The sequence below is a fragment of the Neofelis nebulosa genome, chromosome 2, assembly GCF_028018385.1.
Source record: "Neofelis nebulosa isolate mNeoNeb1 chromosome 2, mNeoNeb1.pri, whole genome shotgun sequence".
In the NCBI taxonomy this organism is placed as follows: Eukaryota; Metazoa; Chordata; class Mammalia; order Carnivora; family Felidae; genus Neofelis; species Neofelis nebulosa.
The window spans coordinates 7246690-7272919 of record NC_080783.1 but is presented as its reverse complement, the minus strand read 5'-3'; the positions used below and the strand labels follow the sequence as shown (position 1 = coordinate 7272919).

Genomic DNA, 26230 nt, shown 5'->3' with positions numbered 1-26230 from the left:
TTTTTGACCCTATCCAAATTGGGTGTGGTTGCAAATGCAGGCTAATGACTAATTGGGATTTTGGTTTTTTCAAGCATGCTCTTCCCCTCCCCATTAAGATGGTTGATCTTGTTTATGTAGATTCTTATTTGGCCCTTCCCTTTTATTTATGATTCTTGTCATTCTATTAAATAATACTTGGTGCTACTAATTCACATTGGTGAGCAGAATGAGGCAAAAATGATCATTTTTCCTCTTTATCATGCTACTCTTGATTCAGACTTTTTGGTGACCATCTCTTGTTTCTACCTTACACTACTTAAAGAATCCTTTCAGGGGCATCTGGGTGGTTCAGTTGGTTAAGAATCCATTTCTTGATTTTGGCTCAGGTTGTGATCTCGTGGTTCATGAGATTGAGCCCCGAGCCAGGCTCTGTGCTGATAGTGGGGAGCCTTCTTGGGATTTTCTCTCTCTTTCTCTCTGCCTCTTCCCTGCTTGTGCTCTGTCTCTCTCTCTCTCTCTCAAAATAAATAAATAAACATTTCCATTTTTTCTATAGTTTTCAGCGTACAGATCTTTTACCTCCTTGGTTAGGTTTATTCCTATATTTTATGGTTTTTGGTGCTATTGTAAATGGGGTTGATTTCCTTGATTTCTCTTTCTGCTGCTTCATTATTAGTGTATAGACATGCAACCGATTTCTGTACGTTGATTTTATATCCTTTGACTTTACTGAATTCACATATTAGCTCTAGCGGCTTTCTGGTGGAGTCTTTCAGGTTTTCTATGTAGAGTATAATCCAGTGATGAGCGGAAGACATGAATAGACACTTTTCCAAAGAAGACATCCAGATGGCTAACAGACACATGAAAAGATGCTCAGCATCACTCAGCATCAGAGAAATACAAATCAAAAGCACAATGAGATGCCATGTCACACTGGTGAGAATGGCTAAAATTAACAAGTTGGGTAACAATAGATGTTGGTGAGGATGTGGAGAAAGGGGAACCCTTTTGCATTGTTAGTGGGAATGCAAACTGGTGCAGCCACTCTGGAAAACAGTATGGAGGTTCCTCAAAAAATTAAAAATAGAACTACCCTACGACCCAGCAATTGCAACACTAGGTATTAATTCAGAGGATACAGGAAGTGCTTTGAAGGGGCACATGCTCCCCAATGTTTATAGCAGTGTTGTCAACAATAGCCAAAGTATGGAAAGGGCCCAAATGTCCATCGATGGATGAATGGATAAAGAAGATGTGGTACACACACACACACACACACACACACTATGGAGTATTACTCAGCAACAAAAAAAGAACGAAATCTTGCCATTTGCAACAGTGTGGATGGAACTGGAGGGTATTATGCCATGTGAAATAAGTCAGAGAACGATAAATACCATATAATTTCACTCATGTGGAATTTAAGAAACAACAGATGAACATAGGGAAAGGGAAGAAAAATAAGATAAAAACAGGGAGGCAAACCATAAGAGACTCTTAAAATACAGAGAATAAACTGAGGGTTGCTGGAGGGGAGGTGGATGGGGAAGGGATGGGCTAGATGGGTGATGGGCATTAAGGAGGGCACTTGTTGGGATGAACACTGGGTGTCATGTAGGTGCCAAATCAGTGGGTTCTGCTCCTGAAATCATACTACATTGTATGTTAACTAAATTAAATTTAAATAAATCAAAAAAAAAACCATGAAAAAAATTTTTAATAAAATAATAAAGTATCTTTTCAAACAGGATTTCTTCTACCAAGTTCATTATGGTGCATATTTATCCCGTCTGCTTCTGGATACATACAGTGATTAGAGTTTATTTAATATTTCCTCACAGAACCTAATAAGATATAAGGCATTGGTTGTCAGTGTTTGTTGATCTGAAATGTTAATTTGAGATTTTCAGGTAAAATTAGGTTTTGGATCATCTTAGCATGCGGTGTAGTTATGGTTTCCCATTGTTTGTAGTAATTAGATGCCATTTTATAGTTGGAACGGGAGATGGGGTGAAGCAACATGCAGTTTTATCTGTTTTATCCTTTTTTTCTTTCTTTTTTTTTCGTTTTTGTTTTTGTTTTCGACAGAGAAACTTTTCCATGTCTGTTAATAGTGCTGCTGTCCTGCGATTGACAGGACGAGGAGGAGGAGGAACAGTGGTGGGGGCTCCTAGAGGTCGAAGTTCTTCAAGAGGGCGAGGTGAGCTTCCATGTGGCAAATGTAATAATGGAGGAAGAGGAGAGAGAAGTCACTTTAAACATATAATACTTGATTTTTAAAAAACTGCTTTTGACATTCACTCTGTGTTAAGTGTCTGAATATTTGTTTTCTGAATCATTTCTCGGTGTATCAGCTCCACACCTCCTGATTTGGAGCAGAAGAGGGTAATTCTTGAGCGTGAGGGTTCCTCGTTAACTTTGGCAAATCCCCATCCATATTCCTCATCCCCAGGGAGCCTTGCCCTTTGCCATAGCTCTGGGAAGTGCCTCGGCTGCTGAGGCAGCAGCTAAGTCCGCAGGCCTTGGTGACACACCCTTTCTGTATAAGGCCGTGTGCGAGGAGTGTCCCCAGCCAGAGAGAGGCTTTAGTAAAAGCCCTGTGTCTCATCAGCGCCAGGGCTCTTTTAGAGGGTAGAGCAAAAAATAATTATGTATCAGTCAATTTACTTAACCTATGGTTTTATAGATTTGTGTCTCAGAAGAATTATTTTGTTGATATTACTTGTTTTTTCGCTGTCTGTTCCTTGTTTTGTATTCATTGATTTTCTGCAACATGAGGCCATTCTGGATGTTTTCAGTATAAATATTCAGCATTTACCTCTTGAGTTGGTTAACTCATTGCAGGAGTCTAGACATCTCTTGTAATTTTTGAAGAAGTGCTTCAGAAGTGGAAGAGTTGGGTATCTGCAGAGCCAGAGGCCACTGTCTCCACATACCACACCACCCAGGTTGGTGTGATCAAGGGTGTGGAATATCTGGATTCTCTTTTTCTTAAAGCTGTGCCTTATGAATAGAATAATTTATACTCAGCCTTTATAGAGGCCATATTAAGTTCTGCACTCCTGTGAAGAGGACACTTTCGGTTGTCCATTCCGAATGTGGGAATGCAGGGCACCTGGGTGGCACAGTCGGTTAAGTGTCTGGCTTTTGATTTCGGCTCAGGTCATGATCTCACGGTTCGTGAGTTTGAGCCCCACGTCAGGCTCTGCGTAGAGCCTGCTTGGGATTCTGTCTCTCCTTCTTTCTGCTCTTTCCTCGCTTGTGCACTCTCTCTGTCTTTCTCTCTCAAAATAAATAAGTAAACTTAAAAAAAAAAATGTAGCATGTGGGAGCGCAGGGGTGGCGAATAATGATGGGGCAGCTAAAGCTGTCCGCTTGTAGGCCACGTACTGTTAGCAAGGTATACGTGGTTTTTCTTTCTGAATTTGTCAGTTTCCAGAACGGAGTTTTTAACCTGGGGATTTGTTAGAAGTACTTCTGCAGTCGGATCCTGGGTGGTGAGATTTAGGCATGTGTGTGCTTCAAAAGCTCCCCATGCCATTCAGATTCTCACGTGCAGTGAGGTTCCGTTGGTCCAGAATTCACCTGAGGTCTTTGTGTCTTGGTGGTGTGGTGCAGTGGTGATGTGGAGATGGCTCTGGGCTACTGCTTGGGTGTTGCCTGTGATTTTCTTTGGTAGGCTGGCAACAGGGGGAGGTTGCACTCAGGTGGCTTTGCCTCCAGTGCTTTTTAGGGTAAGTTGTACAGAGATGATTATTCAAGAAGGGTGGTCCACAAGCCAGCGCTTCTGTGAGCCTCAAGTGATCAACTTTGTGTGCTGTAAATACACACCAGTCTCTCTAAACAGTCTTTAAAAAACTGCATATTGAGAAACAAACGAAAGGATTGGTAAATTTCTCCCTGCTTTCTGATTCTTTCAAGTGGGGGGTTATCGCATAGTGTCCTACATTCAGAATTTAAACTGGGCATGTGCAAAAAGATAGATACTGTGAGAAAAGCAGTGACTTAATTAACATTGATGTGAACAAATGGTATGAAACTGGTCAAATGAATGAATTCACTTTGTAAAAAACATTTTTAGCATCGTTGTCCAAAATGGGATTTCTTTTCCGATGATTTCATGAGATCATTAATCTGGTTTTGTTTTCTTTAGTTAATACTTAATTTTAACTTGTTGGTTAAGTGATGATTATTATGGCTCCCCCCCCATGGGCAAAGCTAACGTTAGATGGTTATTTTGGCTCTTTTTAACTTGAGATTTTTTTTTTTATTAAAATATTTTATTTATTTTTGAGAGAGACACACACACTCACACATACACACACAGAGTGTGAGCAGGAGAGGGGCAATGAGAGAGGGAGACACAGAATCCAATGGAGGCTCCAGGCTCTGAGCTGTCAGCACAGAGCCTGATGCGGGGCTTGAACTCATGAATCACGAGATCATGACCTTAGCCTAAGTTGGATGTTTAACCGACTGAGCCACCCAGGTGCCCCAAACTTGAGGAGATTTTGATGTGAAAACCAACTGACTTCTAGACTTCTAAATATCGGGAACTAGTAAAATGTAAACAAATGGGTGGGGAAACAGTGTAAAATGTCATCTTTCTATTTTACCTGGTTAAGGTGTTTAAGAGTACAACAGATCCACACAGCTGTCAGCCACTTGTCTTTATCATCATTTAAAGGAAGTATATTTTAATCCCCCAAAAGAATCGGGTGAAATCTCAGACAATAGGACAGTCCTTTGAATATTTAGCTGTGTGAGAGATTCATCATGTTATGTGTACTTGCTGCTGCTTATATGAGAACTGTATTTAGAGATGATTATGGTCCTTACAATTGGAAAGCTCTAGAATCTGATTCTTTTTATGTGTCTCCTTATAATAAGCTTTAGTCTGATAAGGAGGACCAGTACCAGTGCTAGTTAACTTGGCAGAAAATATTTTTGTCTGTGGTTTGCTTGTTTTTCTGGCAACCTGAAGGCTTTTTTCATATTCAGGTTTCTAAAATAAAATACTTTTTCAAGGTGCTTGGTACTTATTGGTTTACTGAGAAAATTGTCCTCTTCAAAAGAGGGGACTTTCTTACACCCCAAGAATCATCATTGCAGGAGATCCACGCCAGTGTTACATAACACTTGGCATTATACTGTTTTAGGATTTTACATAAAATGTATACATTTGCAGTATCTTATCAAAAGCAGGGATTCCTAGCCTGTGGGTTGATATTCACTGGTAGCCGTGTTATTATAAGGATATTATCGAATGAGTAATTATGTTATTATAAACGACTGGGAATCTGTATGTGCATCAGGCATTGTCTAAACACTAAATTATATTATTATACACATTTGATACTGTATTTCAAATAACGTGCACCTTTTTGATTAATAGAATGCAGATACTATTTTTTTAAAAATGTATACATTTCCTAAGGAGAGAGGTACTGAAATGGGAAACTGGGGAGTCGACTTTATGTTGATATAAAGTTTGATTGACAAAACTGGAAAGTAACTTTTAGATTATTATATTTTAAGCCTAGTCTCATTTCCATTTTACAAATGAAGAAATGTGGGTTACCTGGACTAGTTATGAGGGGTACCCTTCTGTGCATTTCATAATAAGGTTACATAAAAGTACAAGTATATTCTGAGTCAGGTTTTCATGCATTATAAGCAGAAAGTAGAAATCCTATGTGGATATTTGAAATAATTATTTAACTCACTTGTATTTAGCTTTGGAATGCATTCTTTCGTTCGTAATTCATCATCATTTTGTTTTGGGTGTTTTTACACTGTTAAAAATGGTGAGCTACGGATGATGGGTAATATTTTATCTAAGTACAGCTCTAAACTCCCCACCCTTTTCCAGTTTTCTCATCTGTGTGTTGGATACAAATGGTGCGCATTAGTTGAGAAAACCTCACATTGTGCAGAAAGTATAAAGCTAAAACGTTCATATTGCTTTCTGCCCCCAGAGCACCAGTTGGATGGATATTCCTCCTGATCCTAACAGCCATATAATTTATATAAGTGGAGTTATTTTTATAAGTATTATTTTGTCATTCAACAGAATAATGTAGATTTCTTTTAATGTCAGCATTTTATCTTCTGTGGCTTCATAATGTTCTACTAAAATTTAATATTATCAAAATTTAGGTTATTTCTGCTGTTACACATTGCAGTGAACATCTGCATATATGTGTATTTGCATGTTTGTGTATTTCTGTTAGGATAAATTGTGGTTAGAATCGTTGAGTCAGATTTTGATAGATCTGACCAAATTGACTTCAGTAAAGACCAGTTTACATCTGAACATTTAGAACCTCTCAGTCTCTGCATACAGCACATTCTCATTAGCTCGGGTTCAAATTTAGTCCTGATGTTTTTCTTCCTTGAAGACTTGAGCAAAGGGGAAAGAGTGCTTTTGTTGGTGTAGAACATCCTTTACCGAGTTAGTTCCCAAAATTGATAGAGTTGACCATATTAAATTATCCTTTCTTTTTTTTTTTTTTTTAAAGTTTTTTTTAATGTTGATTTGTTTTTGAGAGACAGAGACAGAGCATGAGTGAAGGAGGGGGAGAGGGAGAGAGAGAGAGAGAGAGAGAGAGAGAGAATATCCAAAGCAGGCTCCCAGGCTCTGAGCTGTCAGCACAGAGGCCGAAGTGGGGCTCCAACTCATGAACTGTGAGATCATGACCTGAGTTGAAGTTGGACGCCCAACCAACTGAGCCACCCAGGTGCCCCTTAAATATCCTTTCTGTGGAGTTAGATAAATTATATTAATGTTTGTGCTTCACTTTTGTATATTTTATCTGCTCTCTTCTGAAGCTCTCTAAATCTTTCATTTTTGTTGAAAATAATCCAATAAAAGGTCCAATTTGTAGTAATAGTTTACCGATCTTCTTAGAATTTTACTGTTAAACTTTTTATTAAAGAACTTAATGTTGACACTTTCTTATTCAGGACTGGGACTCTTAACAGCTGTTTTCTAACTTGTTTCTTTCAACCTCCTGTGGTCTAGCCTCTTCAGTGCCATTATTGGTCTCTCAGGTAAAGATCCGTCAGGCCTTGCCAAATGTTTAAACGTAGACATTCTCTTTGTGTGGAGACAGAACTTCAAAGATTAATCGTTGGTGTTGAATATGTGTCAGATATTGACATCTGAGTATCATTTTTTCTGTTTTCTTATTTTCAGGCAGAGGCAGAGGTGAATGTGGTTTCTACCAAAGAAGCTTTGATGAAGTAGAGGGTGTCTTTGGTCGAGGAGGTGGCAGGGAAATGCATAGGTCACAGAGCTGGGAGGAAAGGTAACTAAAAGATCCAGATCTTGGCATAAAGACTTATTGGTGTAAAAAAAATTTTTTTCTGTTTTCTCCAGAGGAGACGTTTCTTTGTATAGTTATAAGATTTCACTTAAAAAATGCTTTTAATTATTGAGTATCAAGATGTATGTTAGAAAGTTTTAAATGATCCTTATTTAATGAAAGAAGCATTGGCGATAAATAGGTTAATATGTTAGTGCCAGCATGGATATTTCATAGTTAGTCAGATTTGTTATTTTATTAGTGTTCAGTGGGAGGCATTGACAATTGACATTTTATTTTTTGTTGGCTATCAGTCAAAGCATCTTCTCTGTTCTTTGTGACTCTGTGAAGTCTGTTGATGAATGAGGGCAGTTCCACAAACTTGTATGTACAAAGATGTTCACTGTGATGATATTTATAATATAATTAGAAACAAGCCAAATAGCTTAATATCAGCATGGTTTCTTATGTAATGGTATATCCACACAATAGAATATTCTATAACCATTAAAAGGATGATTTTGAAAATATCTAATGATGTGGGAAAACACGTGCCAAAAATAGTATATAAAACTATATATAGTGTGTATCTAAAGTAAAGCATCTATCTAATTAAAATTTATCTAATTTTAAAAAACATTTCTGGGTCAATAGAAGCTGGCTTTTGGTAAGTGAGGAAGTGGATATTTTTGTTTTCATCTTTGTGTTTTCTTATATTTTCCAAATGTTGGGCGCTAACCGTTAGTTTTTACAATTTGAAAAGGAAAGCAATGCTATTAAGGACAGATACAGCAGTGGTTGTCAGGTATAGGAAATCTATATATTACTCCTAAGTCCTGTTTGAAACTTCTTTTATCTTTTCTAGAGGTGACAGACGTTTTGAAAAACCAGGACGAAAAGATGTAGGTAAGGCTTTCTTACTGTTTTGAAGTATTTTTATCTGAACTTCCATGATATTAGTTCCTAAAAGGCTCACATGTAAGGATCCATTTATTTAAAATTGACTCAGTTACCTGTGCCTCTCCAGTAGATGGAGTTGTAGCATTGCTTGGATTTATAATTCCGTGGTTATTTGATGGCTCTGTTGCACAAAACCAGGGGTGATGAACACAACCATTAGGATTTACTTGATTTAACTTTTTAGGTCTATGTATTCTTTGCAAGGCATATATTCTTTATTAAGTCTATCTTGTGAAGTGAAATTTTAAGTTAGGAACCAGTCTGTTAACTCCTTTTCCAATGTAGATACTTCTCACAGGATGAAAAGAAACAGGGAAAAAGCTAGAATGCTTGTTTTTGTGTCAGAGAGCAAATTTTACAACTATGAATGTTCTTTCTTTAGCCTTTTATTATTGATCTGGTCTTTTTGATACCTAATCTTTGTTTTTTTTCTTGTTTTGAGATGAGAGGAGTCAAAATAAATTATAGTTAAGGTAGCTACTGAATTAAAAGGAACATAGTAAGAAAACAAGGTTTCAGTGTTTGTGATGAATTAATTATAGTTTATATTAAAGAATCTATAATGTTAAGATGGGCTTTTCTGACTGATTAAAGGTACTGCCTTCTAAAGTGCCAGTAGGTATTAAGGTCTGAGAGAAAAAAGGAATGCCAATTCATAGTAACATTGGATTCATGTATTCATGTATTTATGTATTTATTTATTTAGAGAGAATGCGCACATAAGCATGTGTGAGTGGGGAACTGACAGGGGGCAGAGAGAGGGAGAAAGAGAATCCCAAGCAGGCTCTGCTCTGTCAGCATGGAGCCTGATGCGGGCTCAAACCTTTAAACTGTGAGATCGTGACCTGAGCTGAAGTCGGACACTTAACCGACTGAGCTACCAGGCACCCCCCCAGCATTGGAGTTACGAAAATTACCTTGTGATTTCCCAATTCCTGGAAGTACCAGAAAAGTTCTCCAGGGCATGATTGTATCTGACAATAGTAAGCATTTGTCAAAAATATATGTTAAATATGTAAATATCATTCACAGACTGATTTGCAGATTTAAAAAAAAAAATTTTTTTTTTTAACATTTATTCATTTTTGAGAGACAGAGAGAGACAGAGCATAAGCAGGGGAAGGGCAGAGAGAGAGGGAGACACAGAATCCAAAGTAGGCTCCAGGCTCTGAGCTGTCAGCATAGAGCCCGATGTGGGGCTCGAACCCACAAACTGCAAGATCACGACCTGCGCCGACGTTGAACGCTTAACCGACTGAGCCACCCAGGGGCCCCAAGATTTGCAGATTTCTTAAAACACCAAATAGTCAACTTAGCATCATTGTTTTCACACCAGTTCATTTTAACATATCAGTTATTTAAATTTCTCATTTATTAATATGGCATTGGAAATAATCAATTATATTTATATTAATGAAAAGCCATTAAATGAGTGTAGCACCAAGAAATCTGGAACAGACTGGGTAGATACCTTACTGCTAGATGAATGGCTTTACTTGTATTGTAGACTGTTGGATAAATATAATTTGGAGGATGTTTTGGGACCTCTGCTCTCATCCTTGTCTAACTTAATACTTTTGCCAGCGACTAGAGAGAGATAATGAGGGGTAGTTTAAAGAGTACAGGGTTTTGAATCAGAAGATCACTGGTAATCTAAGCTCTCATATTCAGTAGTCTCATAATAAATACAGGTGAGAATGCCTTACAGAATTTTTAGGATTAAATAAGAGTATATGGACTCCTTTATTTGTTCAACAGTTACTGAATTCTGACTTGTATGATAGGTCTTGTGCTATGTGCTGTATAAACATTCCTTTTCTTTGGATGACAGTGTTGATGTGTGATCAGATTTTCAGATTACTCAGTAGTTAGAGGGGTAGCTATAGAGTGGAACACCTGTGACTTAAGATCAGAATTAAGATGGAACAAGAGACAAGATCTAATCAGATGGAAGTTTAACAGCAGAAAATGTTAACTCTCATGTAAACTCTAGAATTTAAGATATGGAATAATGGTGTAATAGCAACTTGCTGGGGAAAAGCATAGCTTTCTTAGCTGACGTGGCCTCCGTGTTAACCAGCATAACATTTACTAGAACTGTAGGATCCTCATGAGGCGGGCAATAGGGACGCCCGCTGTCTTATGTTGACACAGGACAGCTTAAATATTGTGTGCAGTACTGGCCACACCTGGAAGGGATCCATATATTGGAGTAGAATGGGGCATTTGCAGCCCTGTGATGGTGAATGCCTGACGGAAATGGGGCTGTTTACCCAGCAGACAAAACTGTGGACAGGACAGAGTGGGGAGGAGTGTTTTTAGGATTACTGTCTGCAAATATTTGCTCAGCAATTGAGAAAGAGGAATTAAGTTTGATCTGTGTTAGTCTAAAGGGTAGGTTTAAGGTGGTAGATACTCAACATAGTCTCAGTGAAAAAGATCTAATAGAGGTGTCTGAAAATGACTTGGGTTGCTTTGGAAAAGCCCTGTGTTCTCTGTTATGACAGTAGCTCGATTTTAACTATTCACCACAGTCATACTTTCGTGGTTTGGTTAGAGTGTAAAGTTCCTTTTCATCATTATTTGCCCAACTTATATTTTAACTAGTATATTAATTCAACCTGAGAAATCTCTCCGAGCACCCTCTTTAAAAATACAGGTTTTGGGGGCATCTGGGTGGCTCTGTCAGTTAAGCGACTGACTCTTGATTTCAGCTCAGGTTATCATCTCACAGTTTTGTGAGTTTGAGTCCTGTGTCAGGCTCTGGGCTCACAGCGTGGAGCCCACTTGGGATTCTCTGTCTCCCTCTTTCTCTGCCCCCTCCTTCACTTGTGCTCTCTCAAAAAAAACTTAAAAAAATACAGGTTTTTTTCTTTGTATATGTGTATACAAAGGTATATATTTGAAAAGATGAGTTCTGTAAAACTAAATTGATGTGAAGTGATTAAGAGTATAAAGAAAGTTTTCCCTACTAAAATATCAGGGCATGTTCCATATATATATTCAAATAAATCATAGTGGCTTTTATTGAATGTTTTTTGATAAGATGCTCACTTAGGTATATTAACTGTGCTAATAATTTTGAGCCTTTCTTTTTATAAGTAATCCACTTTTGTTGTAAATATTGTAGATTAAAAAGTTTTTTTCTTGGAGGTGCCTGGGTTGCTCAGTTGGTTGAGTGTCTATCTGACTCTTGATTTCAGCTCAGGTAATGATCTCACGGTTTGTGGGATCAAGCTCAGTGTTGGGCTCTGTGCTGACAGCACCGAGCCTGCTTGGGATTCTCTCTTTCCTTTCTCTCTGCCCTGCTCCCTGCTCGTGGTGTGCACTTGTTCTCGCTCTCTCTCAAAAAAATTTGCTTTTGTATCTTCCACTCTTCAAGAATGGCAGTACTAAACTAGTTTGTTGGGGCAGAGTGATATATTGGTCGCTTGTGAGATGTTCTCTGACATCAAATTAAGATAATTTGAGTACTAAAGGTTTCAGAATGACTTGTTTTTAAAATTAAAGATGGTTTATATCCTGTATTTGCTTCTTATATTGGAGAGAAATGGGTATATTTATAGACATTGGGACAAGAATTGTACATAACGACTATGAACACATCTATGGGGCAATGTGGAGGTAGAAAAAGGCCTGTGGTACTGGAATTATAATTTCTGTTCAGTAGGAATTATTGTTGCAGAGGGGGAGATCAGTTCTGGTGATGATCTTGTAGTATGATTCTCTGAGGATGCAATTGAAAGTTCATTAAATAAAAAATGATCCATTTGATACTAATAGGTTCAGCCTAATGTAATACCAGTTAGTGCATTTTGGTGTAAAATACTTTGAAGTAGACATAGCAGCTTTTGGTTATTAGGTGCTGCCTGCAGTAGGTGTTACGGGCTTGTACATATATCAAAACTAGATGTTATGTTTTTAGTAACTGCTTGTGTAGTTTGTTGGGATTGTCATGCTTATCTGTATCAGTTTCCTAAATCATTTTTAAAGTTAATTCCAACGTGGTCTTCTTAGTCATGAATCTAAGGTATCATCCTTGGGCTCCCAGGTGCCCCAGATTAGTGAGCTGTGTAGCCAGGAATTAGAGATGCTGTTCCCATCTCCCAGTAATCACCCCCTCTTTCCATTTGTACTCCCTTGTCCTGCCAAGGAGAATGGTATCTTGGCGGAAAACTTAATCCTTAATGTAGAAGCTGTGATTCACTGAAAGTAAGTGAAAGAATCATGAACAGTGCTTTCAGAAGCTTTAAGCCACCTAGACAGAAGTTTCTGATTTTCTGATTGCATTTCTTAGTTGTCTACTTGTGAAACATTTATCAAATAGCATTAGTATACCTACAGTTATTTTGGGGTGTGTGTAGGGGAAGTCACATCTAGTTTTCAGAGGCAGAGCTTATATGTACATTGTGTAGTTTGAGAGTGCTCTGACTTGAATGGAGAACATGCTGTGTCTGCAGGGAGACTCATCCCAGATCTTTGGGCAGCTTCACCTAACTGTTGGGAGTTGTAATCTGTGTAAGTGATATAGAGCTCTTAGGAAAAAACATACCATGTAAATCTTTGATACTACTTTATTTTCACAGGTTAGGTGAATCTTGTTACTTTATTATAGAAATAAGAATTCCTGTTGTCTATATGGGTTATGACAGTCCTGGGTTGGAAAAAAAAGTCTGTTGGTCTGGTTAGCATTTAAGGATGCCTAAAAGTTTCAAACAGCAAAAGTTTACAATAATTAAGTTTCTGTGTCCTTGACTTTTTTTTTTTTTCTTTTTTTTTCTGTTACCACGGTTTGACTACTCCAGAGCTCTTCTTTATTTGCTTTTCCTTTTGGTCAAAGAGTAGAAAAATGTGACTGCTGCTCTGCCCTGCTTGTCACACCAGATTGCCTTTACTAGGCTAGTATTTATTCATGGGCTGATTCCTGGCTAGGTCATCACCAGTGGGGAGGGTTAATCTTTTACTTTTCCTACTAAACTTGAAGAAGGAGAATTACAGAAAAGAAGAGCAGCCACAAATCTACTTGAAATCTGATAGGGCGACTTTTTTGGTTCTTGTTTGCTTTGAAGACAGTTTTTTCTTTTTTTTTAAATCAAAATGAAGGCTATGCAGAGGGAATGGTTTTAAATTAAACTGGAGGTAAGGGAAAGCGTTCATCTAAGTATATATTAAATAAAAATTGAAGCAGAGAGAGAGTATAATTTTCATGGAGTATTAGATTTGGTAAGAAATAATAGAGTTTATCTAGTTCAACCTCCTACTGATGAATAAACACTCATTTTGTGTTTATAGAAAAAACTATTTGAAGTTGGAAACAGGAATTTGGGTTTGAAAATACTTTGTTGCCTAATTATTTTTTGCTTTATCTACTGGAGATTTTTTTCCTATTTGAATTACGTATAAGTAAACCTTTATATCTACAAAAACTTAAATAGCTTTGCATTTATGAGTTATTTAGAGTTGTTGCATTGTTTTATACCATTGAATAGGTCATAGGTAAGAAGGGGCTGTTTTTACTTAGAAGCCATTCAGATGAATAGTTGATTATGATTTTTAAATCACTGTTTGATAGTAGATATAATTTTGCATCTCCTTACAAAAATACCACCTTACAGGTTCCATTCAGGCTGGAGCTCTCACTTGATCTCATCACTTCTACCACAAATATGTGAACATGTGCATGTGTTTGGGTATAATGCCTTTAGAGCTACATATAAATCTCTCCATTGTTTTTCTTGTGAATTTTTGTTCTTAGATGTTAAAAATTAAGGGGGGGGTAATACTTACTCCAGCTTTGTAGTATGAAGAACCAGAGGAATGATCTTTGTTGTCTTGAAAAAATAACACTTTTAAAAGGATGTTCGCTAAATGTTGTGAAATCATCATTCTACCCAGGGGGCTAGGTTTCAAACTAGACTGTTGCTTCAACTTGCAGATGAAAATGAGAGATTTGTGGTTGATCTTAGAGTTCGGCTGAGTTAAACTTTACTGTCCCGTTTTCCCTTCATTAGTGGTATCATCCACGTTGTGATAAATTCACCAACTTGCTGTTATATAAATATCTGTCATGTTGAGATGCATTGATTTCAGCAGATAACCACAGATACAAACTTATAAGGTAGAATGTTAAATTTCCAGAATGTGTATTATTAGCTCAGCCATTTTTATGGGCATAGGCTTGTTACCATGATACCATCAGAGAGATGTAATCAGCATTGAAAAAAAAGTTATAACGAAGGAAAAGTAGCTGCATAATACATTAAAAAATAGGGCGCCGTGGATACATCTTATTCTGTCAGTCCTGTTTCAGAGATCTGAAAATTGTCCATGCTTTGTCCATTGATACGGATGTCCAGGTCAGTCCTGTTTGGGCTCTTGGAGACCACAGGAGTGGGAAGTTCAGGAACAGTCTTGTCAAAATTCTCCATCTTGATTTGGTATTCACCTTTGGAACCCCGGGTCAACAGAGATGCAAAACAGTGATGTAACATGATTTCGGAGGGTAGGTAGGATGTCCTCCTTTGGCATATTTCTCCAGTCCCTTCCTGCATTGCTGAGAGGAATACAACTAATTCAAAGTGCGGAGGATTTTCATGCTGGAGCAGAGTAGCCAGAGGACTTGATGGTATAATGGAGTGATAGTAGGTTAGTGGAAAGATAAAGAATGGACATTCCTCAGAATTGATGCCATCAAGGTGGAAGTCCACACTGGTCTGGTAGAGTTCACCGTTTTCTCTTTCCTGATAGAGTACAGCGGAGACCCGGACACTGGTTAGAGGGCTAGGTCGAGTGTTGGCCACTTGGAAAATTAGATTAGGTTTGCCATCTATGTGAGCTACTACTGCTAAGTCTGTAAAGCGAATTGAGAAAGCTCGATTTTTCGGCCGGGCAATCTTCGCCACAAAGGCACCTAAATTAGAAACCATTGAATTTTTTTTAGAATGAACACTTGAAATATCAATACCTTTTCTGAATGAGAAGGGTATATCAAATAGTTACACATTCCTTGATGCGATGCCTTCTAAGTGAGTCAAGAATTGAACACATTGTTAATTTGGGTAGTCTTACTTGCCTGAAGCATTTTTCAAAATGTACATACATCCTTATTTAAAAACTGTGATTTCAGAATGGTTAAGCAAAATTCACTTTGTTACAAAGAAATGTAACTGCGTCTTCTCATGTCTTATAAAATCAAATGGTCGTTTCCTACATTTCTGTCCCCACTTTAAAAAAAAGTAACAAGATTCACTTGTTATTAGAATTCATTTGTGATTCCGAGTTGAAGTAGAAATTAGATTTAGAGTAGAATGATTTGGGGTGGGGAATGGGACCAGTAGGATGAGGGATACACTGAGGAATTATTTAACGTGGAAACTTCTATAACTCCCCCCCCGCCCCCCCTTTATTAGAAGGTCTGCCCCTAAGGTGATTTCAGTGCACCTTTCAGAGTGCATCTTCTGTGTGCCCCCAAGCTATAGGTTAGGGTTTCTTAACCACTTTTGTGCCACAGATCTTGTTGGCATGCTGGTGAGGTCTATGGTCTACGGACCTCCTATCAGATTATGCTTTAAATGCATAAAAATAAAATGCATATACAGGAAACCAAATGTACTGAAATCCAGTTGAACATTTAAGAAAATTATAGTACTATATGTGCTTTAATAAAGCATTCAACAACAAGAAAAAATGCATTCAACAATGAAATTTAGTTGTGGGTTTAATAGTGTACTTTTGAAGTATCGGAGTGTGATACGAAAATGCTGATACTATTTTTTTGTTGTTATTGCCTACATTTATAATGGAAGAAATGGCAAATTTCAGTTAGGGGTGAGTGAACAAAAATGCAAGTTTTTTCTAAGTTCTTGGATCCTCTAAATTTTATCTAATGACTGACCCAGCTAAAAAACCCTTGTAGAGCAGTTAAGTGATTTGTTACAGGTTATAAAGTTGGTTGGCAGCACGATGGACTTGACTCCAGATCACCCTTCATATGGCCCATCACTTACCATTTCAGATTATCATTGGGTAGTGTGTTAAAGCCAGGTTTTCTTTTCGGGTTTTTTTTTTTTTGAGTTTTAAACTGTATGTATCACTTATAAAAATGACGCTAACCCTACTTTATTAGAAGAAAGTCTTATGTGTTAATCAGGTTTATATGTAAAATTTCATAATCTTTGTGGCCATATTTCAAGTTAAGTATGTGTATACTTGATCTCTAAATATGCTGACTATGGTGCTCTGGGCTCACTGGTGAATGTTGAATAAATGTTGAACAGATAAACTCAGAGGAGGAAATTCTAACCCAGTAAAGGGGGGAAAAAAAAATCAAATTCCTTTGTTAGATAAAATGATTGTCAAAATATGCATTGAACATATTTATTCACCTATTTAACAAAGCATTTAGCTTCTCTGAAGAATACCCTTTACATCTTCTGTTAATATATTTTTTTGGTATATGATGTTGCTTGCAAGTTAGTGTCAGAATGATCCTTTCTTTTTTCTTATAGAGTTCTAATAGGTAAAATTTAAGAGTCAGGTTTCTTATAATTTCACCTGTCACTTGGCCCCAGACTTTCTTTTCAATCGTAGAAATTACCTGCTAATAACGCAAGTAAATGATTCTACAACACAGTTGTTTATAACTATCGCCTCTCCAAAACACTTGTAATTTTTTTTTTTTTTAAAAAAAACAAAAACAATTACCTGTGATAAAAGCCTCTAGCATGAGGCCTAGTAGCATTTGTATGGCAAGCAAGGCGATTGCACTTGGACAGTCACCACTGGGGAACATGGTCCCATAGCCAATTGTGAGTTGTGTCTCCAGGGAGAAGGAGAATGCAGCTGTGAAACTGGTGATGTACTTCACACAGATAGTGTGGTTTTCAGGTGGGGCATCATGATCTAGTTCCAGATCACCATTCATCTCCGCTAGAACATACCAGAGCACTGCAAAGACAAGCCAGTGGACAACAAAAGAAGCAGAAAAGACCAACATCATCCAGCGCCAGCGCATGTCCATTAGGATTCCCCAAGCATCTCGAAGATATACAAGACCTCTTTGGGCACCATCCATTTGCAGTGTGCTGTGGCCGTCCTTGGTGACCATCCTCCGGTACCTCTGAGTTAGGAGAGGAGCAGTAGCTTTGCAATTACTGCCATCCATCTTGGTCTGTAATTTTCTGAAACCAAGAATAAGTTAGTAAGCTCTTAACTGTTCTATAGCTAATATTAATAAATTTTGAGACTTCATTCACTTTGTCCTGTTTTTGGAATGCTTCCCTAGCTACTGGGCCAGCTTTTCCAGTCTGACAGCTCTCTCTCCCCTCTTCGTGAAGGAGGCATTTACTGACTAAGCCATTTGTATGCTGCCTGATCAGGGGCTGCCTTAGGGTCTTATTGTTTCTTTTGAATGGCTGTTAAACTATTGGCATTTTAATATTTTTGAGTATATTTTAACATCCCTGAAAGTTGGGGATATGGTTTGTGGCTTGTCAGTGCTCCCTGTCTTGCAAGAGTCCAGGCAAAAGTAGCTGTTGATTTGACTAAACGTTACGTGTTTATCTACTTTTCATAATTAATAATTTAAAATTACGAGTAATTCATAATTAAGAGGAATAAGTTAAATATGTGTTCCTCTGTGTAAATAACTAGAAAGCATTTGGAAATGTAGTGTTAAGCTGTCTGCAAATATTTGGAAACCGAACTTCGTGCTGGGACAGGTCTAAGCATTTAGAGACCTATGGTTGTAATGTATACTTTTTTAAAATTAGCCTGTTGAAAGTTTTATGAATAGGTTTTATTTGTTTTTGTCACTTTGTGACCATTTTCATGGATTCTTTCCTTCTTGCTGCACTCTGAATATTCTAGATTTTGATTTGATTGTTGGGTGGGGAGAGAATTACTTTCTTAAAAAAAAAAATTTTTTTTTTTTTTTAAATTTATTTTTGAGACAGAGGCAGAGCATGAGTAGGGGAGGGGCAGCGAGAGAGGGAGACACAGAATCCGAAGCAGGCTCCAGGTTCTGAGCTGTCAGCACAGAGCCCAACGTGGGGCTTGAACTCACGGACTGTGAGATCATGACCTGAGCCGAAGTCGGATGCTTAACTGACTGAGCCAGCTAAGCATTCTCAGGCGCCATGAGAGAATTATTTTCTTGGTAAATAAGAAATTCCAGGTAGAGATCGCTAGATAATGTTAGTTTTGAAAGTAGGTAAACCAGAAGAAAAAGCTTCAAGTGTAATGAACTAAGATAACCATTAAGGCACCAAATGGCAATTTTTAAAAGTTAATTAATATAATTAGTTTTTAGCTATAAACAGTTAAATTGTAAATCAGTGGGTATGCTTTTCTCTGTGTGGTGAAAAGAAAGCTAAGGTATGCTTTCTATGTGACTGTTCTTGCATGTGCCAGAAGCATCTTAAGACTTTTATGTAGAGCCTACCAGGAACAGAATGGGAATTGCAGCTTTGCATTTGACTCTGCCTAGCTGCTTCCTTCAGAAGTAGGTGTCCTTTAGAGTACTGCATTTCCCCTTCCTACCTTTTGAATGGCAGTGACGCTTAAGAAGAAGGGGACTAGAGGCATTGTTGCTTGGGTTTGCTGGATCCTTCTTGTATCTAGGGACTTGGGGGTCTGTGGAGACTCCCTTCCTGTGTTATGGGAATTGCACATTGGCCAGCTGGATATATACTTTCCCTCCCTCTCCGCCCCCCCTTCCCGAGGCTAATATAACATTTATTGGTGATCGTAGAGACATTCTCTTGTATTTTCTTCAGATCTGAATTACTGTAGGAACACGGAGATAATTGTTAAAATTTATTTAGAGTGGATAGCCATTTTAGTTTCATATTATAAGCTTTAAAAAACTCTCAGGTCATTAATGCTTTATAATTCATTATTCTAACAAGTGGTCATTATCATTTAATGTATTTTTTCCCCTCAGCATGGCTATTTAATGACTCATTTTGCTACATTCTTTAAATGTTTTAGGAGACCTTATCTCTGCCCTTTTGAAAGTAACAACAGAAATAAAATTTTCGTAGGCACTTTGCTAGATGTCTTCATATTGCATTATCTTTAATTCTTTGGTATCTCAGCAAGGTAGACATTATTACCCCATTTTTCAGATGAGGTCACCAAGGATCAGACTAGGCAGGTGGGAGCCTTAGATTATTTATGTTATTATCCATGTCTGACTAACTTTACAAGTTAATTTTCTTACTACAAGAAGCTGTTTTGAAAGTTTGGTGAAATAAAAACCTTTCCCAAGGTGATTGGCATTGTATTCACAAGGCAGTCTTTGACAGCCAGATTTTTAGCACTTCTGGTAGATGTTCTTCCTGTCCCTACAACTATCTCAATTATCTATCATAAACTGTTGTTAACTTCATACATGATTCTTAGGACAGTAACGATTAATAATATTAGTAAGGATATATTGTTTATTATGTGGCAGGAATCATACCAAACACTTTCATGTGTGTTAACTCATGTGAAGCCAGCAGGCAATGCCTGGCACAGAGTAACCTTTCAGTGTTAGTTGCTTTATTATTATTACTAATGCTTCTTAACTTTCACAGTAGTGCCATTATAATTCCCATTTTACAGATAGAGAAACTGAGGTGCAATGAATTTCCTAGGATCGCAAAAGTAGTAAGTGTTGGTGAATCCCACACCAAATCCAGAGTCAGCACTATATTGCTTAAAAAATAGACATTTTAATCCTGGTTAGCCTTTGTGAGTAATACTATGTTCCATTTGACTAGTTTTGTTTGAGTCATTACAGAATATTTGGTCTTCAGGAATGCTTAGGTTCAACCCTGTGACTTTTAGGCAAGAAATTTATTTTCAGTTAAGGAAGACATTTGTAAAATTTGAAGATTTGCACAGCTACAATTATTACATAGTTGCATACAATTATTACATCTTTTGGATGTTACTAGATCAGTACAAATTAAAACAAAGTGTGGAGAGGAGAGTTCTTAGTAGCATTGCCTACTTTGTATTTTTCCAGGGAGGAAATAATTTTTAGGATATATCATCATAATTTTATAAAAGAAAGGCATTTTGACACTCGAAGAGGAAGAAGGAGGATATAAGAAAGGATAGTTGTTGGCTGCCTTCAGAAAGGTTGTGAACCACTGCAGTGTCCTATATGGTTTCTTTTATTTTTTTTCTGATTTTGAGGTAAAATTGGTATGTAACATTATATTAATTTCACCTTTAATTTTCCTTCCTGCTTTGTGTATAAAGGTCTATCATGGGCCTTGTACCCCTGGTGCTTATTCCACCTAGGGAGCTGCTGTCCTGGTGAATGCTACTAATTGTTTACTGTTTCACAGTAGTTTTTTTTTTTGGGGGGCGGGAGGGGAGGAGCTGCATGATTCTTAATTTTCAATCTACTTTATTAAATTCTAAAACTCATTATCTAGGGAGATAGCCTTTCTCTCTCTCTCTCTCTCTCTCTCTATATATATATATATATCATACACACTGTTGCTAACAAAATTATTATTTGGGCTTTTTCGGGGTTGTTACTTGTTACAGCTTTATAACAGTTAACTCTAGACTTCTACAATTTCATTTTTTCTCTTGCAATTAATCAATACATGAAAAACCCTGTGAACAAGGATGTCAAAAGGCCAATATCAAAACCATGAAGTTTTCTGGTTTTTATATATAAATCCTTGCTTGAACTTGTTTAGATTGTGTTGAGAAGTGGAGTAGTTGAGAGAAGTAAGATTTTGATCCCCACTTAACAGATTACCCTGAATACGTCCATCTTTGGATTCATGTAAGCAGTATGGCTTAGCATAATGAAGACAAGGTGGGGAATCTAGCCTACCGTGCTCTGGCTCTGTTGGTTACATAGCTGTGTCAGTTGGGCAAGCTACCCAATCCCCTTGGCCAGGCTTCCTTCTATTTAAAAATGGAAAAAGACAGGGAATTAAATAACACGGTCTCTTAAAACTCTGTGAATTTTTAAATTTACTTCTGCTTCTTTCAACTGACATAGGTTTCTTAGATTTTTTTTTTTTCTTTTCTTTCATGGTTTTACATTTGCTTATATGGTGCTTAAAAATTATATAATTGTTGCCTGATGTATATAGATTTTCTCTCCATCAGATTTAAAAAAGTGACTGATGGGCAGACATTATGTTTATACTATTACATTTCCAAGTAATTTTCATATCCCTACAGGTGTACAAATACTCTTTGAATATATTTGTCTTGGTTTGTATTTATATGATTCTCACTAACTGATCCCAATAGACAATAGAATTGAAGCTTTGGAAGGTTTGTTTGTATCTCCATGTGTGGGCTGGTAAAATATTTGTCCACTTATAAACTTTGGTGGAAAATACTACTTTATAAAAATGATAGTTTGGATGCTTCATTCTGGCTGTCAGGATTATTGATTCATTTTACTTTGTTGTAACATTCAAAATTATGTCTTTTGCCATATTGTAAGGTAGTAGTATCCTTCATGTTAAACAGTTGAGATAATAGGCTGTAACTACAAATGTTAAATGATCACAGTATTGCTCTGTATTTTTTTTATGTCTGGTGTGAAAACTGATTGTACAGAGTCTTTTCTCTTCTACCCTCTATAATCAGGGCAGTGTGCTAACTCTTATATAAGCTCAGAGATTCTTGTATATTTTAATTTCTTACTTGTAGAAGAATCTACTAATTTCAGTACTAATTTAAAAAGACATTGAAAATTAGATATTCATCACTTTTTTCATGGATTAAAAATTTTTTTTTTTTGGTCATTTGTTTCTGTAGGCTTATTTTGGGTTTTTAAAATCGCTTCCAAAAGAAGTATATCTATATATATTTTTAAAAGCCACTGAATTTTTTCTAGGGTCTTTCCTTTCTACTCATTTTTATATTATAATGGAGAGTTAGTATACACTGAATAAAACAAGAAAATTTCCAGTAATGCTTTCAGTAGGGCTATTATCCATTTCTAAAATTTAAGGAAAAAGAATAAAGAACCTTAATGTATGACCCTGTAGGTAATATCTTTGTTTAAAGAGTAAAGATACTCAGTTTCTTTCTCTGTTCCTCTTAAGGAAAGAAATAATATTATTTCATGTACTCACCAGTTCTTTTGCTGGGTCAGCCTGTGTGCACAGGTAGGTAGGTCTTGAGAAAACCAGACTTGTGGAGTCTGTCTTTTTGGTAAGGTAATTTTAATCTACAAGCCTAGCTTTTAGGTTCTCTTCTTGGACTGGGTTTACAGTTCACATTCCTCTGTTTATAATGTCGTGGGGGCTAGTTTCAGCTGAAGCTGATGTGATTGGTCACTTAGTCTGCAGGGGGGCCAATTAGCTCTGATCATGTGGAAAAGAATGCTGGTTTGTTAGGAGGTCTTTCTTTACCCAACACAAACCTTAACAATTCTGGAGAAAGCCTCCAGAACTGACTTGGAGAAGGGGTGCATTTTTTCCCTCTAATCAGGACCGGTCTTTAGTAAGTTTGCATAATCTTACTTAAGAGTTTATTTGAAAGTTCAAAGGGATAAAATTCCCTGCAAGGTTTCCTTTCAGCCGTCTTTCCTTATATAGCATGTTGAAGTGTGAGATACTTCCTTTACTATTCTTTTTTTTCCCTCCATTTCTTTGGGGAAGATTACCTTGGATAAGGAATTTTAGGCATGAATTAATGGATTGATCTTATTAGTTTTCTTTGCATATTCCATCTCACTAGAATGGCTACCACTAATTCTAAAACTGGGTAATATAGGTAATTTAGTTACCTGAATTCGGAGTGGGGGGTGGAGGGGCAAGGAGGCAGGCCTTCCCCCCCCCCCCCTCATTTTTTTAAGGCTGTGTGTAGAGATCTTGAATAAGAATAAACTTAATTGTTTGGTACCTGGCACTTATCTTTAAAAAACACACCTATGAGAAGGAGCTGAAGAATTTTCTTAAGGCATGTTTTAGTAATGTTTAGGGGATGATTTCCTGAGAAGCATATAGTAATGTTCGGTAAAATGTAGCATTCAGGGTACAGAAAATTTAATTGTCTAAATAGTGTTTAGGTAGAAAATGTCTGTGATCTAATTTTGTAGCAACCTTGAAAGAGCTGTAGGGTGGCTTTGTGTAATGCCTTTACTGAGCAGTACTTTTCTCCACCTCTGTTAGCTGCTGATTTGAAAACTTTGATCAAATGTCACATGTAAGAGGATCTGAGAAACAAAGGCTGTGATTGTTCAAAGTAAAATCATGGAAGGCCTGCTGGGAAAATTATTAATGTAGACCAATATAATGCTACTTAGAAGGTGAAATCCGCCTTTGTAGATTCCTTCCCCTCCCCCCACAATTAAAAAAAAAGTATTAATTCCTTCTTTGTTTTAGTAATGCCAAACATCTCAATACAAGTTCAGACACAGCATTGGAAACTTTGACCTTTAGAACTAGAGAAGGTAAAAACATAAAGTAGGGGCTTGTGATGTGATGCTTGTTCCCTGCACACACTGGTAGGAATTATTCTCTATATCTATTGACAGTTGACTGATTGGGGGAGAAAAAGCCAGAGCAAATATAATGTAACAATGCCTTTCAGAAAGTACTGGAGTGTATGTGCCATATGTCTTGCCTCCACATTATAGTAAACATTATGGTGAAGGATTTTAACCAAACTTACAAGCCTCTTTCCATAATACACTGTTTCAGAATCTATTAAGGCAAAAATGATTTGGCAAAATACCTCAAGTGAAAAAGTATTCTGCTTTCTGAATTTCTACAGTTTGAAAGTCTTGCTGTGGTCGATAGACCATGACTGCCAATCGTATGGATATTGTAGACCAGCTTTAGAGTGTCCACTCAGAAGCACAGCACTCCCATTATAATGTCCTGAGCAGTTTAGTTCATTTGTGGCTGAGGTTGCCAGGTCAACTGAGATGAAACTGATACTGCATAGATCGTATGTCAACTTTACCCCAAAATACACAGGCCTTCCATCTAAACAGAATTGCTGATTTCAGTTGGAGATGGCTCTGAAACATCTCTTCTATGAGTAAACGTAAATGCTAGATATCTATTCATTGATTTATTTTTTAATGAAAAATTATAATGATTAAGCAAGGTGCCAAGAACAGATACATTATTCTTTTTTTTTTTTTTTTTTAATGTTTATTTTTGAGACACAGAGCACAAGCAGGGAGGGGCAGAGAGAGAGGGAGACACACAGCATCTGATGCAGGCTCCAGGGTCTCAGCTGTCAGCACAGAGCCCGATGTGGGGCTTGAAACCGTGAGCCGTAAGATCATGACCCGAGCTGAAGTTGGATGCTTACCCGACTGAGCCATCTGAACGCCCCTGTTATTCTTTATTAAATTCAGTTCTCTGTCCCTAAAGGTGTTTGATTTTCTTTCTGACTAAAGTAGTCCAGTATACAGTCCATAGTTGTACCAACTTGTACTTGGGAATAACAAAAGCTTTAGTCGAAATGTAGCGTCCTGCCTATGTGTACATGGATAATCTCTGAACTTTAAAATGTTAGCCCTAGTCTCTTAGGTTCTTTCGTACATAGTATACTTTCTTCAGAAGATGCCTCATTCCTTTCCAGTTGTACATTCAAGCCCATCTACTGATCGTCGTCTTCCCCAGAGACTTGAGGCAGTGTCTGGGGTGTATACCGGCAGACAACTGAGCATGAAGGATGTAGGGATATGGGGCATATTCAGATCACAAGAGGTACTTTTTCAAAGAGATTTTGATATGCTACAGCCCCTCTAGTCTCTCTTCTAGCCAGGAACTGCTGTGTTTTAAGGACCGGTGTTAATGAGTGGAGCAGATTGTTATCCCTTAGGGGTTAGGACGGGAGAAAGTTAGAAATCTCTGCATAGGAGATTTAAACTTCTCCATCCAGCCATCTTGAGTTTGTTTACAATTAATTGTGGGGGGAAAAAGTAAATATCAACACTTGGATGGAATTTCCTTTCACTATTTTCTCTGGTATCAGAAAATATTTTTAGTGTTGATCAGAGAATATATATCTGAATAGAGGAATACAAAGTTTCTTACTAGAAAAATTTGCACATAAACAAGCTTCAAAGTCTGTCCCATAATTCCATTTTTGCTTTTGGAGTTTGGGCACTTGTAAGTTCCAAGTCTCACAGCTGTAGATTTTATTGGCTGAGTGCCTCTTTGCTCCATCTGAAGTTTTCCATAAACACCATTTTTGGCTGTGAGTCAAACATGCACACAGGTGCCCTTTTACTGCTCCTTCTCCTTAGGAAGTCTACTCAATTAGACCAGACTAAAACCAATATTACATTTTAATTTAATTTTATTCTTAGAAGAGTCCTATCTGACTTAATACATTAAGTCAGAAACAACCAAGTATTAACTGCCATTGAGAAAATGTTTATATATGTCGTACATTTGCATTTTAGCACCTTTTATACATCTCCAGTTACTATTGATATAAGAACATAACAACATAACATGTATTACAAAGGTAGTATAGTTTGGTCGTGAAACAGTCCTGTTTGCTACATTGACTAGAAGAAAATACATTTTAAATTTGTGTTTCTTTATCTTTTGGAGGTCATAGATACCTTTAAGACTCTTACAAAAACCTAGACCCTGGGGCGCCTGGGTGGCTCAGTCAGTTAAGCGTCTGACTTCGGCTCAGGTCATGATCTCGCGGTTCGTGAGTTCGAGCCCCGCGTTGGGCTCTGTGCTGACAGCTCAGAGCCTGGGGCCTGTTTCAGATTCTGTGTTTCCCTCTCTCTCTCTGACCCTCCCCCATTCATGCTCTCTCTCTGTCTCAAAAGTAAATAAACATTTGGGGCGCCTGGGTGGCTTGGTCGGTTAAGCGTCTGACTTCGGCTCAGGTCATGATCTCACGGTCCGTGAGTTCGAGCCCCGCGTCGGGCTCTGTGATGACAGCTCAGAGCCTGGAGCCTGCTTCCGATTCTGTGTCTCCCTCTCTCTCTGACCCTCCCCCATTCATGCTCTGTCTCT

At 37.5% G+C, this 26230-nt stretch overlaps 2 protein-coding genes across 9 annotated transcripts in view; one reads left to right on the top strand and one right to left on the bottom strand.

Moving 5' to 3' along the window:
* Positions 1 to 26230, top strand: part of GIGYF2 (GRB10 interacting GYF protein 2) — a 148782-nt gene that overhangs the window by 57684 nt on the left and 64868 nt on the right. For all 6 annotated transcript variants that reach the window (XM_058701027.1, XM_058701018.1, XM_058701011.1 and 3 more), the window contains exons 6-8: positions 2074 to 2185; positions 7184 to 7295; positions 8158 to 8198. In XM_058701027.1, coding sequence (XP_058557010.1) covers positions 2074 to 2185; positions 7184 to 7295; positions 8158 to 8198 — 265 coding nt within the window. The remainder of the gene's footprint in view (positions 1 to 2073; positions 2186 to 7183; positions 7296 to 8157; positions 8199 to 26230) is intronic.
* Positions 12809 to 22545, bottom strand: KCNJ13 (potassium inwardly rectifying channel subfamily J member 13). 3 transcript variants are annotated; one of them, XM_058701062.1, is made up of 4 exons: positions 22361 to 22515; positions 17307 to 17431; positions 16956 to 17198; positions 12809 to 15162 (listed from the first exon to the last, which is right to left on the bottom strand). In XM_058701062.1, the coding sequence occupies exons 2-4, from the start codon at positions 17413 to 17415 to the stop codon at positions 14540 to 14542; spliced, it is 975 nt and encodes a 324-aa protein (XP_058557045.1). In that variant the 5' UTR covers positions 17416 to 17431; positions 22361 to 22515; the 3' UTR covers positions 12809 to 14539. The 3 variants fall into 3 exon arrangements, with proteins under 3 accessions (XP_058557045.1, XP_058557039.1, XP_058557053.1); XM_058701056.1 differs by having other exon boundaries at positions 16956 to 17431; positions 22361 to 22514; XM_058701070.1 differs by having other exon boundaries at positions 14941 to 15162; positions 17192 to 17431; positions 22361 to 22545.